Here is a 13,659-nt window from a genome sequence, read left to right on the forward strand (position 1 = left end):
CTTAGGAGGCAGATAATGAGGATCCAGGGTAAGGCTGCTCCCCCTCGTTCCAGCTACTCCTCGCTCCTGGGGCATTGCTTCTCCTCCTGGCCCGAACAGGAAGTGGGTCCTGAGCCCCGATTGGCCGGGAGACCTAAGACTCCCTGGCCAATCGGGTCTCAGGACCCGCTTCCTGATTGGCCAGCAGGAGAATCAGGAAGACAATAGCGGATATTAATTTGCTATTGTCGCACAGCTGGGTGGGCTCAGGGCGCAGTGCTCTGCGCCCAAATCCCACCCTTTTTTTAAGCCAATTAGTGCGTCAGGTTCTAATCATGTGCTTAAAAAAAATAAAACACATTGAAATCCATGAGTCCGGTGCCCTGCACGTAGATTAGGGGGGGAGCGCATGGATTGGGGGGGGCGACGCCTCCGCACCCCTTATGGAGGGACCGCCACTGGTGTAGGGTAGGGTGTATATATGGCTTATACTGGTTGTTTAGTGTAGGGTGTATCACAGTCAGAATAGGTGTTTTTTATAGGATGTTTCAGGGTCAGATTAAGTGTTCATTGTATTATAAAGGTTACTTATTAATTATAAAGTTATGATGTTTACAACACATTAAAATCTGACTACAAAATCTCCATTAGATCAACCTAGTACAGGGGCGTGCATGATTGGGCGCAGTTTGGATAGTTTCGGTAGGTCCTTATATTATATAGTTTTGGTAGATCTAAAGTTCACTGTACAAAGACTTTGTGGTCAGATTGTAACGTGTATGGTGAACTGGAGGGTCAGGTTGAACATCCAAAGTAGGTTGTACAATTCAGGTTTATTTTTTGAACAGTTTTTTTTATTTTCCCATACTAAAGTTTTTCAGGATTTATGGTAGCGCTATAAATATCTAGTGAGGAGTTTTTACACTCTTCAATACAAGCATTTTATTCATCTAGATCAGGTGTCTCCAAACTTTCTAAACAAAGGGCCAGTTTACTGTCCTTCAGACTTGAGGGCGGCCGGATTGTGGCCTTCGGGAGTAGAAAATCTCACAGCATCAGTAGGATCAAAAAATACCTCAACTTTGGTATCAGTGAGAGAAATTGTGTCCCATCCTTGGTGTCATTGGGAGGAATTGTGCCCCAGCCCTGGTGTCATTGGGAGGAACTGTGCCCCAGCTCTAGTGTCATTGGGAGAAATTGTACCCCATTGTTGGTGTTTTTGAGCAAAATTGTGCCCCATCACTGGTGTCTCTTAGAGGAATTGTGTCCCATTGATGGTGTCATTGGGAGCAATTGGGCCCCATCGTTGGTGTCATTGGGAGGAACTGTGCCCCATCGTTGGTGTCATTGGGAAGTATTGGGCTCCATCATTGGGAGGAATTATGCCCCATCATTTGTGTAATTGGGAGGAATTGTTCTCCATTGCTGGTGTCATTGGGAGGAATTGTGCCCAATAGCTGGTGTCATTGGGAGGAATTGTGCCCCATTGTTGGTGTCATTGGGAGGTATTAGGCTCCATCATTGGTTTCATTGGGAGGAATTATGCCCTATCATTTTTGTAATTGGGAGGAATTGTGCCCAATAGCTGGTGTCATTGGGAGGAATTGTACTCCATCGTTGGTGTCATTGGGGGGAACTGTCTCCCATTGTTGGTGTCATTGGGCGGTATTAGGGTCCATCATTGGTTTCATTGGGAGGAATTATGCCCCATTATTTGTAGGAATTGTTCACAATATCTGGTGTCATGGGGAGGAATTGTGTCCCATCCCTGGTGTCATTGGGAGGAATTGTACTCCATCTTTGGTGTCACTGGGAGGAACTGTGCTCTATCATTGGTGTCATTGGCCCCCATCATTGGAAGGAAATGTGCTCCATAATTTTTGTCATTGGGCCCCATTGTTGGTGTCATTGTGAGGAACTGTGCACCATCGCTGGTGTCGTTGGGAGGAATTGTGCCTCATCATTTGTGTAGTTGGGAGGAATTGTTCCCAATATCTGGTGTCATGAGGAGGAATTGTGTCCCATCCCTGGGAGGAATTGTACTCCATCGTTGGTGTCACAGGGAGGAACTGTGCTCTATCATTGGTGTCATTGGCCCCCATCATTGGAAGGAAATTGCCCCCATCATTGGAAGGAATTGTGCCTCTTGGTTGGTGTCGGTGAATGAAATAAGGCCCCAAGGGCTGGATAAAAGCAAGCAAAGCGCTGCATCTGGCCCCCAGGTCACAGTTTGGAGACCACTGATCTACATAGAGAATTTGAAAGCTCCAATAAACAAAGGGTATTGGAAGGTAAATTGGGAAGGCCAGTTTAGCGGTTTAGGGGTCCCATACAGAGGAGATCATGAAGAGAACCAAGGTGGTTTAGGCTGATGTTTGGTAAACTGTCTTACATAATCTGTTGAAGAACCACAACTCCCAGCAGGCCCTGGCAACCCAATTCACATTGGAGATAACCACTGTAGAACGTATCTGTTCATACAGGACTAGGTGAACGTAGATTTGGACTTGCAGGCTCACTCCTCAGTTTCATCTTTGCCTGTTCAAGAAATTCCCGAGCGAACACCGGCTCAACCTGAGAAGAGATGGGAGAAGATCAGTAGAGACCAGGTCCTAGTGGAATGAGGGAACAGTAAGGTCATTGTGTGGTGCAGTCCATAACAACCAATCAGATGATAGCATGCATTTCTTGTGCAAAAAGAAACAGCAGTGGGAAAATGATTGCCATGAGCAATGCAGACATCTCCCGGTGCACCAACCTCATTAAAGGACTTTCAGCTGACTCAAGGAATTCTAAACTGGCCATACACATATAGATTTTCTTTTCCGTTCATTAGATTCCTCAATCCGCTAGACTTAATGCAGATGGACAAAGCTCCATTTAATAATAAAAAAAAAAAGGTTGTGGTCCCTGCTATCGATTTGACATTGTAGAAGACACATTGGTCCTCTGCAGAGAGACCGCTACTTCCACACAAAGAGAAAATACCCTTTGTAATGGAATGACCCGTGACAACCAGAGACTTTTGAAGGATGTGGGGTACTCCTGTGCCAGCGTCACTAATGACTCTTGGGTCTAGGGCCATCCTGTGCCCCTTTTGGGCATAGGATGACTGGGAAATATTAATTATAAATTACATGAGATGGGACATTACTATTAATTCATGTTGCAGGATATCTTGAGATATTACAAGTGGTTATTCTGACCCCACCAGGTCAGTGGAGTGTTTTCATTCAATGTGAGGACACATGCTTTTGAGGTGTTAAGTCAGCCTGGCTCCTAAGACCTCTCATTAGGTATGCTAATACTGTTTTATATGTGGCATGTGACTTGTCAAGCTGTAGTAATTACCTCCTCTAATTGCGGAGACGGGACATCTGGGGGATGACTAATGATTAGCTCAACTGAATGTCATTGTCTAAGAGAAGGTGTATTGAAGCCCCCCATTGTGTGATGTGTGGGTGGAGAGTTTCATTGTCCCTGTAATTAACTGTAACTGCATAAAAATCTGAGAGTGTACCATTAAAGTGCATTCATACAATTGACTCAGAACACAGAGCGTATGTCTCGTCTCTCTGAGGGAATTATTATGGATCGTGTCTGCTAGATTGTGGAGTGTCAGATAAGCTGTCGTGGTTGATGGAATGGGAATATCGTAAACGGTGGTGACTGTTACACACTTCTTCACAGCAAGGGGGCAGACTTTGCTACTCAAGCTATGGCAACTACTATTTTCAAAAGGATGTCAGCAGTGGCAGTTGTCTTTTTGTTCTTCTAGCACAGGTGACCTAGAAATATGGAAGCTGGGCGGTTTCTATGGTCAGCACAATTTTTTTTTGTTACTCATCTTGTTTTCCCAGTTGTTTATGTACGCATTAATAAATATATATATTTTTTTTACAGCTTGCAGGTGGTGCCATCATACTCACGTGTGCTGTTATCAGTTTGTTGGGGTTTCCAGATGACTCGGGGTATTCCTCTCCAAAGCACAGCTGGATCTGGTACTGGGGTTCTGGACCTTTGTGTGTCATGAACATTTCCATTTCTAGAACAGAGAGGAAGGATATAGAAGGCAACCGGTAAGCTAACAACCTTGCAAGAAGAAGACTGCTTCCACACAGATGTGTAACTAGAAACCACAAAGGGGTCCCCCTGGCCCCAGACTGGGGCCCTCCCCACTGATCCCAGGGCCCTTTACTCCCATTATGGTCCTGCAGCAGGCCACCTTCCTGCCGCCTTGAGGTCCCAACCACAGTGGCGAAACACCAGAGACCAGTCGCAAGTGCGACCTTTGTGACCCTGGTAGTTCAGCCACTGGTGTCAGTAGTTTTTTATTTATGTTTTATTTTATTTTATTTTTTATTATTTCTTAGGACCCCTGTTGGGGGGGGGGGGCTTTGGTGAAATATCAGGGGTCTAAACAGACCCCTGATGTCTCACTTTTGACACAGAGAAAGGGACTGAGGACAGACTCATCAGTCTCTTTCTTTGCAGTCTCAGCTGCACAGAATAAATGACCAAGAATAGCTCTGTATAGAGCTTCCTGTTCATAAACTGAAGCAAAAATAAACACAGGTACATGGTACCGATCGCTAACTCTATTTAATAAGACAAGGAAGGGGCCGGTAAATTACACATTTACCAGCCCCTTCCTCACTTTCAATCCTGACAGATCCCTCGCAGCAGCCAGCGGGAGGTGGGAGGGTGGTTCAGGGAAGCACTAAGGGACTCGGGGCAGCGGCATAGGGACAGGGAGGTGCTGGGAGAGGCATATAGAGAAACCAATGCCCTCAATTTCCCTCCTGCAGCCGCTGAATGTCTGCGGGAGGGAGAGGAGAGAAGCATGCATTCAGCAGCTACATTGAGGGATCAGTTCCTCTACATGCCGTCGCCGCTCTCTTATGCAGTACATGGGGGCCGCAAGGGCCCCCTGGAGCATGGGGCCGCACTTTTGCTCCTGCTTCCACATCTTACCAAAAGTTCCAACAGCTACATCCTACAATTTGAAGTAGTGTTTCCAGTGACAGGCAGAGAGGCCACTGCTTAGAATTTTGGAACGCCTTAGCAGTGAAAGGTTTCAGCCAGACCAAGGAAGCTGCAAAGCAAGCTGTTTCTGCTTTGCTTTCTCTTGCACTAATGCTTATTGATCTGGGAATCATTGCTATTAATAAAATGCTTATTTGTAGATTAATTGTGGACCTGGATCTCCTGCTGGTGCACCTTGGTTCCCTGGGCAGAGGGTTCTAATTTCAGTGTCCAACCGGTTGGTGTCTCCCAGCAGCCAGCAGATCCCAGTAATCAGTGTCCTCCTGATGCTGGCTGCTGGGAAGGAATCTAGGCCCTCCACTTTTAGTGCCCTTTTGCTCCAGTGTTTTGCTTGCTGCCTGATACTACTAGCTGTTATCCTGTTCCTGCTCCCTCCCTGTACTCTGTACCCTGCTGCCTTGTACCTGATCTCCCAGTTTTGGTTCCCCTTTGCCATCTGCTCCCTGCACCTCCAGTTTCCCCTGCTATTCTGTGTTATACATGTTGTATATAGTGTACAGTACTGTATATAGTTAGTTGTTAGGCTTCCTCTTTGTTAGTAGGCAGGTATTCTATCACTGGGTTCTTGGTTCACTTGTATTTTTATGTGTTGCTGTGTGCTGATGTTTGGATGGAGTTTGCTTCACTGTAAATAAATATCACTTAAAGGGGTTGTAAAGGTAAAAAAAAAAAATCCTAAATAACTTCCTTTACCTTAGTGCAGTCCTCCTTCACTTACCTCATCCTTCCATTTTGCTTTTAAATGTCCTTATTTCTTCTGAGAAATCCTCACTTCCTGTTCTTCTGTCTGTAACTCCACACAGTAATGCAAGGCTTTCTCCCTGGTGTGTAGTGTCGTGCCCGCCCCCTCCCTTGGACTAAAGGAGAGTCAGGACACTCTACGTTGCAGATATAGAAAGGAGCTGTGTGTTAGTGGGCGGCCTGACTCTCCGGTAGTCCAAGGGAGGGGGCGAGCACGACACTCCACACCAGGGAGAAAGCCTCGCATTACTGTTTGGAGTTTCAGACAGAAGAACAGGAAGTGAGGATTTCTCAGAAGAAATAAGGACATTTAAAAGTAAAATGGAAGGATGAGGTAAGTGAAGGAGGACTGCACTAAGGTAAAGGAAGCTATTTAGGAAAAAAACTTTTTACCTTTACAACCCCTTTTAACCTAATGCCGCCCGCCGCACGCAGGTATGCATCTGCAGCATGGCGCGGGCAGGCAAAAGGACGTATATATACGTCCCCTTTAAGAAGCGGCATTGTGGACGCAGTCTTATCCCAGTCTCCTGAGTGTAGCCACGCAGATTTGGCCATCCCTGCCGCTGACTCCTGAAAAATTGTCTATGTGTTGTAGAGAGGCGAGCCTGTGCTACGGTTTATTTTATCAGTTTAAGGCCCCTTTCACACTAGTGCGACTTGTCCCACGACTTGGGACTGCAAAGTTGCATGACAAGTCGTACCCCAGGATTTCCACTGAGTATCATTCACATACCTCCCAACAAGCACGGATTCTGCGGGATTATCCCGCACTGACTGCATATTCCCGCAGTCCCGCAAAAGGGTTAAATTTCCCGCACTGAGAGGATCCGAGCCCCCCCCCCCGGAACAGTACTGTAGGAGGAGGCGGGCGGAGCTGAATAGGCAGTACTGCTGGAGGAGGAGGCGGGTGGAGCTGAATGGCAGCCTATAGGAGCTGGCGGGCATAGCTGAAGGCAGCAGTACTACAGGAGGAGGCGGGCGAAGCTGAAAGGCAGCCGTACTATTGGAGGAGCCTGCTGCCTCCCTGTACTCTGTACCCTGCTGCCTTGTACCTGATCTCTACAGGCAGTACTGCGGCGCGTCGACTGCTGACATTCTGTGCAAAGGTGAGAGACATCCATTTCGCCTCCCCCCGCTCAACAACCTCGACCCCCGACCCCCCCCCCCCCACGCTCAACAACTTCGATTCCCTCCCACACACTCAACAACTTCGCCCCCGCTCAACATCTTCGATCTCCAACCCCCCGCTCAACAACTGTCCCGCAGTGGACTTTTTAAATGTTGGGAGGTATGTCATTCACATCTGTGCGGCTTCAAAGTAGTCCCTGCACTACTTTGGTCTGACTTTGATGAGACTTGATAGACCTCAAGATTACACAGGCATTGCTTCAAATTGCATCAAAGTCCCGGCAAAGTTACACGACTTTCAGGCAGCACAAGTGTGAAAGGGGCCTAAGCCAGATATTTGGAGAGGAAGGCATGCCGATTGCACAGGTGTGGGCTGGGTTCATCATAATAGACCTGAGATTTGAGCTCAGGGCTCCACCCAACAGTCGTGAGGGAGGACTCCCATCCTCTCTAGCAGTCAGAGGGGCTGCATGGGGGCAGCCAGAGTGTGCATGTCTGCAGGAGGCAGAGGTAGTCCATGAGGGCAGCAAGGAGCTGATCATGAGTAAGCTACGTCTGAAAGGAAACCTTTGTGTTAGTCTGAGGAGCAGACCTAAGGCAGGGGAGGGCTGGGCTGGGGGGCAGGGTGGCAATTGCCGCCCAGGCCGCTCTAACTTATGTTCATAATGGTCGGCAGCCTCTGCCCTTTACCATCTTTTTTTATTCTGCACTAGGAAGTTGGGCCGGGGGCATGGCCACAGCGGCTTGCCATTAGCTGTTGCATTCTGGGAGTTGTAGTCCACGCTCAAGCTCCCGGTGGGTAGAAAACAGAGCAGCGCAGAGGAAACTACAACTCCCTGGGACCGGATGGTGAGCTCATTCGACGGTTCAATGGGCCACTTCACTGGACTTTCCCCACAGGCCTAAGGCTGCCAGCCCTCCCCTGACCTAAGGCCTAGGCTTGAGGCCTGAAGCAGCCGTGTGGCAAGTGAGTAAGCCAGGAGGCTGACATATTGCGCAAGTTACACTAATGGTGGAACCCCTAAGCCTAAACCTGACCCTAAGCCATTAGTTTCCCTTTAGGTCAGCCACTCACCTGTCATGAATTGTTCTGTGTCCAGCACCTTGCAGGTCTTCTCTCTCTCCAGTTTGTTGGGTTGATCTTTGTGTGGGGCCGAGGGGCTGCTCCAGTATACCCGTACTTGGCACTGCCTCTTTATAAACACCCCTTCCGGTGCCACCCACAGTAGCACCCCTTTGTCCAGGTGCCGAAGCAGCTTTTTGAGCACCTGGTAGACCTCGGGTTTCAGGCTACCCATCACTTCTTGGGGAGAAGGGAAAGGGATTTCCTCTAACAGCATAGGTGAATATGAGTTGTATTCCCACTGGCATGATGACTGGGAGGCAATGCGGCAACCTTCAGCCGTTTGTGTGGTGACCTCGTTCACCAGTTTGCCCTGGTAGTACAGGCGTATGTGAAGCCAGAAATCTGCCATAAAAAAAAAGATACAAAGTAAACCATAAAAAAAAAAATCTAAGATTTAAAGTACATGTACACCCTTAATGAACAACAGTTACGGTAGTTTGCCAAATCACTTTGTAACATAAACTCCTATTTTTCTTTATTTCAAATATAATAGTTATTTTCCTTTCTTTTCATCCTTTTATTACATCTCAGTATCACTCAAAGTAAAAAAAAGTAAGCAGTGCGATGTGCTCCCTGCCAAGGCTCATATTGTCAGTTGCCCACATGGTGAACACTGTACTTTACCATGCTGGCTAGTGTGACTATTAGCCAGATTCAGGTAGGGCAGCGTAACTTTGTGCGGGCGTAGCGTATGGTATTTACGCTACGCCGCCGCAAGTTAGAGAGGCAAGTGCTGTATTCACTTGCGTGCTAAGTTACGGCGGCATAACGTAAATGGGCCGGCGTAAGCGCGCCTAATTCAAATGAGGAAGAGGTGGGCGTGTTTTAGGGAAATTAAGCATGACCCCACGTAAATGACGTTATCAACGAACGGCATATGCGCCGTCCGTGGACGTATCCCAGTGCACATGCGTCGGATAGAATGCCTAAGATACGTCGAACACTGCCTACGACGTGAACGTAACTTACGCACAGCCCTTTCTTTATCGTACATCACGGGACACAGAGCGGCATTCATTACTATATGGGTTATATGGAGTACCTTCAGGTGTAGACACTGGCAATCTCAAACAGGAAATGCCCCTCCCTATATAACCCCCTCCCACAGGAGGAGTACCTCAGTTTTTACGCCAGTGTCTTAGGTGTTAGTCATGGTTTAGCTTGCCTCCGCATCCTTGGGATTAGGTGAGCTACCGGTTCTGTCCAAAAAAGCCTCAGCGCTAAAGTGGTCAGTAACCGGACCCCAAACCCTTGGGGTATAGCCCATAATGCTTTTCTTTTTAGAGAGCTGGACCCTGGGCCCAGAACTTAGAAACCTTTGGGTACCTAAAGTTTTCTGTTGCCAGGGTGCTATATGGGCCCAGGACAGTGGATCCTTCATAGGAACCCAGGGCCTGAAGGTCTAGAAGATTGGGCCTCTTGCTTGGCAAAGTCCTGCGGCATGGAGCAGGTAAGTGAGGGGAAAACTTGCGGAACTTGGTTCTTAGCAGGTTTTTTTCTGGGGGGTCACAGGGGACATGCCTAAAGTTATGCACTGCATCTGGCAAACTAGTCACATATCATAAAGATAGGATGGCTCTATATGTATTATTCCCCATAAGATGTGACCTCCCTTGTAGTCCTGTGTTATATAAAAATATATGTGTGTGTCAGAGAGCTTTGCTTACCTGCAGGCCTCCAGGCGATGCTCCATTCAGTCTTCCTCCTCAGAGCCTGCAAGCAGGCAAAACGCTGGCCTCCTCATGGTTCCAGGCTGCAGGCCGCAGTTTGCTGGAACAGAGAGGTCCCTTCCTCCCAAAATCCCCCCCCCTCCCCCTGTCGGGAGGGGCATTTCCTGTTTGAGGTTGCTGGGGGGGAAGGGCGGGTCAGTGGCTTAAAGGAAGGGGCGGCCCTTCCTTGTTTGTTCCATCAATACTTTGGAACTGAGGACATAGACCAGAGTGGCAGCACGGGGCGCCGAGGACACACAGTGGCCAGAAAGGATATTGCAGTCTTCAGAGGACTGTTTTGTCAAGCCTAGAAATAGGCTGTTTCTTTTCCATCTCATAGTTTTTTCTTTGCAATACTACTCAGGGGGACAGAATGTTTTTTCTTTCCTGGATTTGAAACAAAAAAAAAAAAAAAAAAAAAAAAAAAGTCATCTAGGGGAGAGGAAGCATTTTTTTTTATCCCCCAAACAGGTGTTTGGACAATTAACTTTTATAGTTCCAAATACCAATAGGTAGCAGGTGTACCTCGGTATTGTACCATGGTATGCCGCTGTTTTCCCTACAGGGAGCCTTGGGGCCATCGGGATCTGGGGCTGGAGCTGACGCGGGTCAGTCCAACCCTAAGATGGTCACGGAGGAGGTATTACTCACCTCTTTAAAAGAGATGCAGAAAAGCATGGGAAAAATGATATCCGCAGCTATGCGGGGCAGTAAGCGGAATAGATCTCCGTCGCCCGAGCGCGGACCCTCAGAAGAGGAGGTCCTTTCCTCAGGGGAATTGGACGACCTCTTGGACACGGACCAAGTAGGTTCAGGGATCGAAGACCCGGATACAGAGGAGTCTGGGGCAGTCTCCCTGAGGGAGAGCTGGTGGATTCAAGGATTGTCGGACTTGGTCCATAGGACATTCAACTTGCCAGTACCAGATCTCCAGGTATCGACGGTTTCAGCTTTGGGCTCACTGAGGGCGCCTCAAAGCAATGCTGTGTTTCCGATCCATCCTCTATTAGAGGGAATTTTGTTCCAAGATTGGAACAAGCCAGATAAGATCTTCTTACCACCTAAAAGGTTCTCTGTCCTATATCCTATGGAAGAAAAATTTTCCAAAAGATGGGCTACTCCTGCAGTGGACGCAGCCATCTCATGTGTTAACAGATCGTTAACATGCCCTGTAGAAAACATACAGGTGTTCAAGGATCCAGTTGATAAGCGCTTGGAAGCACTACTTAAGAACTCCTTCACTACTGCAGGGGCAGTAGTACAGCCAGCTGTGGCTGCGATTGGGGTCGCTCAAGCATTATCGGATCAATTTAAGCAGATGCTTAAACTTATTCCGGCCCAGCAGGCAGAAAAATTTTCGGATGTCCCTAAGGCCATATGTTTTACGGTAGACGCAATCAAGGATTCTATCCAGCAAGCGTCACGTTTATCGTTATCCCTTATCCATATGAGAAGACTCTTATGGTTAAAAAGCTGGGAGGCTGAGCCCCCATGCAAGAAGCTCCTGGTAGGGTTCCCCTTCCATGGAGGACGACTCTTCGGAGAAGACCTAGATAAATACATTCAGACCATTTCAAACGGCAAGAGTACTCTCTTGCCAACTAAGAAGAAGGTTCAGGGACCTGCGTTTAAACGACAGTATTCCCCTGGGCAGGGGCCCTCTAATGCCAAGCAGTATCGACGGCCTCCTGCAAAAGCAAACTTCGGCTTCAACAGCAGATCACAAGGACAGGCTGTTAGAGGCAAAAGGCAGTGGTTTCGCAAACCAGCAAAACCAGCCCCCAAGCCAACCTTATGAAGGGGCGCCCCCACCCACGAAGGTGGGGGGAAGGCTGCGACTCTTTTCAGAGATTTGGGAAGCCAGCATTCCCGACGAGTGGGTACGGTCTTCCGTGGCCACAGGCTACAAATTAGATTTCCTAAGGTTTCCTCCTCCTCATTTCCAGAAGTCGAGGATTCCAAACGATCCGGAAAAGGGAGCCGCATTAAGATCGGCATTAGATCATCTACTTTCCCAGGAAGTAATAGTAGAGGTACCAGTCCTGGAACAGGGGCTGGGTTTCTACTCCAACCTATTCATCATCCCAAAATCCAATGGAGATGTCAGGCCAATTTTGGACCTAAAGATGGTAAATGCATATCTAAAGATCCGCTCATTTCGGATGGAATCCGTGCGGTCAGCAGCTGCCACACTCCAGAAGGACGACTTCATGGCGTCCATAGACATAAAGGATGCCTACCTTCATGTTCCAATTTATCAGCCACATCAAAGATATCTACGCTTCATGGTGGCTTCGCGTCACTTCCAATTCGTGGCGCTTCCCTTCGGGTTGGCTACGGCCCCCCGGGTGTTCACGAAGGTCCTAGCTCCAATCCTAGCCAAACTAAGGATCCAAGGGGTCACGATCCTAGCATACCTGGACGACCTCCTAGTCATAGATCACTCGTCTCCCGGCTTGGAGCGAGCAGTGGCCCTCACGGTCCAATACCTCGAGAGGTTCGGCTGGGTCCTAAATCGAGAAAAGTCAGCTTTCCAGCCCACAAAGCAGTTGGAATATCTCGGCATGAGATTAGACACAGAACAACAAGGAGTGTTCCTACCTCTGAGGAAGGTAAAAGCCATCAAGGAATTAATCCTACTGGTTCTAAGCAAGAAAGAACCGACTATTCGCCTATGTATGAGGTTACTAGGCAAGATGGTGGCCACATTCGAGGCGGTACCATACGCCCAGAGCCACACTCGCATCCTACAGGCAGCCATCCTGTCAGCATGGAGCAGAAGGCCACAGGCCTTGGATATCCCGTTGCCGCTCTCATCAAGAGTCCGACAAAGTCTGTGTTGGTGGTTAGACCCTCAGAATCTACTGAAGGGGAGGTCTTTCAGCCCAGTGGCTTGGAAGATAGTGACCACAGACGCCAGCCTGACGGGCTGGGGAGCAATTTTGGATGGTTGCACTCGCCAAGGTACTTGGGCAAAGCCAGAGAAGCAGTTGCCCATCAACATCTTGGAGCTCAGAGCTGCTCGACTAGCCCTCAGGGCTTGGACGTCAAAATTGCAGGGGTTCCCGGTGAGAATTCAATCAGACAATGCCACGGCCGTGGCACACATAAATCAAACCGCTCAGAGAGAGGTGAGCTTGATTCTTCTATGGGCAGAGGCTCATGTGCCCTGCATATCGGCAATATTCATTCCAGGAGTGGACAACTTTCAGGCGGACTTCTTAAGCCGCCAGACTCTATGGCCGGGGGAATGGTCTCTGCATCCACTAGTCTTTCAAGCACTCTGCCAAAGATGGGGAGTGCCGGACGTGGATATCATGGCATCGAGACTCAACAAGAAACTAGACAGGTTCATGTCCCGCTCAAGGGATCCGATGGCCTGCGGAACCGATGCGTTGGTTTGCCCTTGGCATCAGTTCAAACTTCTTTATGCGTTTCCCCCGCTCCAGTTACTACCCCGCCTGCTGCGCAGGATCCGGGTGGAGCACATACCAGTCATCCTGGTAGCTCCAGCATGGCCCAGAAGGGCATGGTACTCACTAATCTTAAGGATGGTAGTGGGAGACCCTTGGACTCTTCCTCTACGGCCAGACCTGCTATCGCAAGGTCCGATCCTCCACCCTGCCTTACGGCATCTAAATTTGACGGCCTGGAAGCTGAATCCCTGATTCTCAGGGGTAGAGGTCTGTCTCAGAAAGTAATCTCTACCCTAATCAGAGCCAGGAAACCGGTCTCTAGGGTGATTTATTACAGGGTCTGGAAGGCCTATGTAGGCTGGTGTGAGTCCAAGCGATGGCTTTCTCGCAAATTTACCATCGATAGAGTATTAAGTTTTCTCCAGCTAGGAGTGGATAAAGGATTGGCATTAAGCACAATCAAAGGACAGATTTCTGCTCTGTCAGTGTGGTTTCAGCGGCCGCTGGCCAC

General features: G+C 48.6%; 1 protein-coding gene across 4 annotated transcripts in view; it reads right to left on the minus strand.

Annotated features, from left to right (window-relative positions):
* Window positions 1-2,049: 2,049 nt before the first annotated feature.
* Window positions 2,050-13,659, minus strand: part of LOC120918637 (interferon regulatory factor 4-like) — a 32,366-nt gene continuing 20,756 nt past the window's right edge. For all 4 annotated transcript variants that reach the window (XM_040330326.1, XM_040330325.1, XM_040330328.1 and 1 more), the window contains exons 7-9: window positions 7,973-8,365; window positions 3,909-4,024; window positions 2,050-2,553 (exon numbers count right to left, since the gene is read on the minus strand). In XM_040330326.1, the coding sequence (XP_040186260.1) occupies window positions 2,455-2,553; window positions 3,909-4,024; window positions 7,973-8,365 (608 nt within the window). In that variant the 3' untranslated portion in view covers window positions 2,050-2,454. The remainder of the gene's footprint in view (window positions 2,554-3,908; window positions 4,025-7,972; window positions 8,366-13,659) is intronic.

This window comes from Rana temporaria, chromosome 12 (genome assembly GCF_905171775.1).
Source record: "Rana temporaria chromosome 12, aRanTem1.1, whole genome shotgun sequence".
In the NCBI taxonomy this organism is placed as follows: domain Eukaryota; kingdom Metazoa; phylum Chordata; class Amphibia; order Anura; family Ranidae; genus Rana; species Rana temporaria.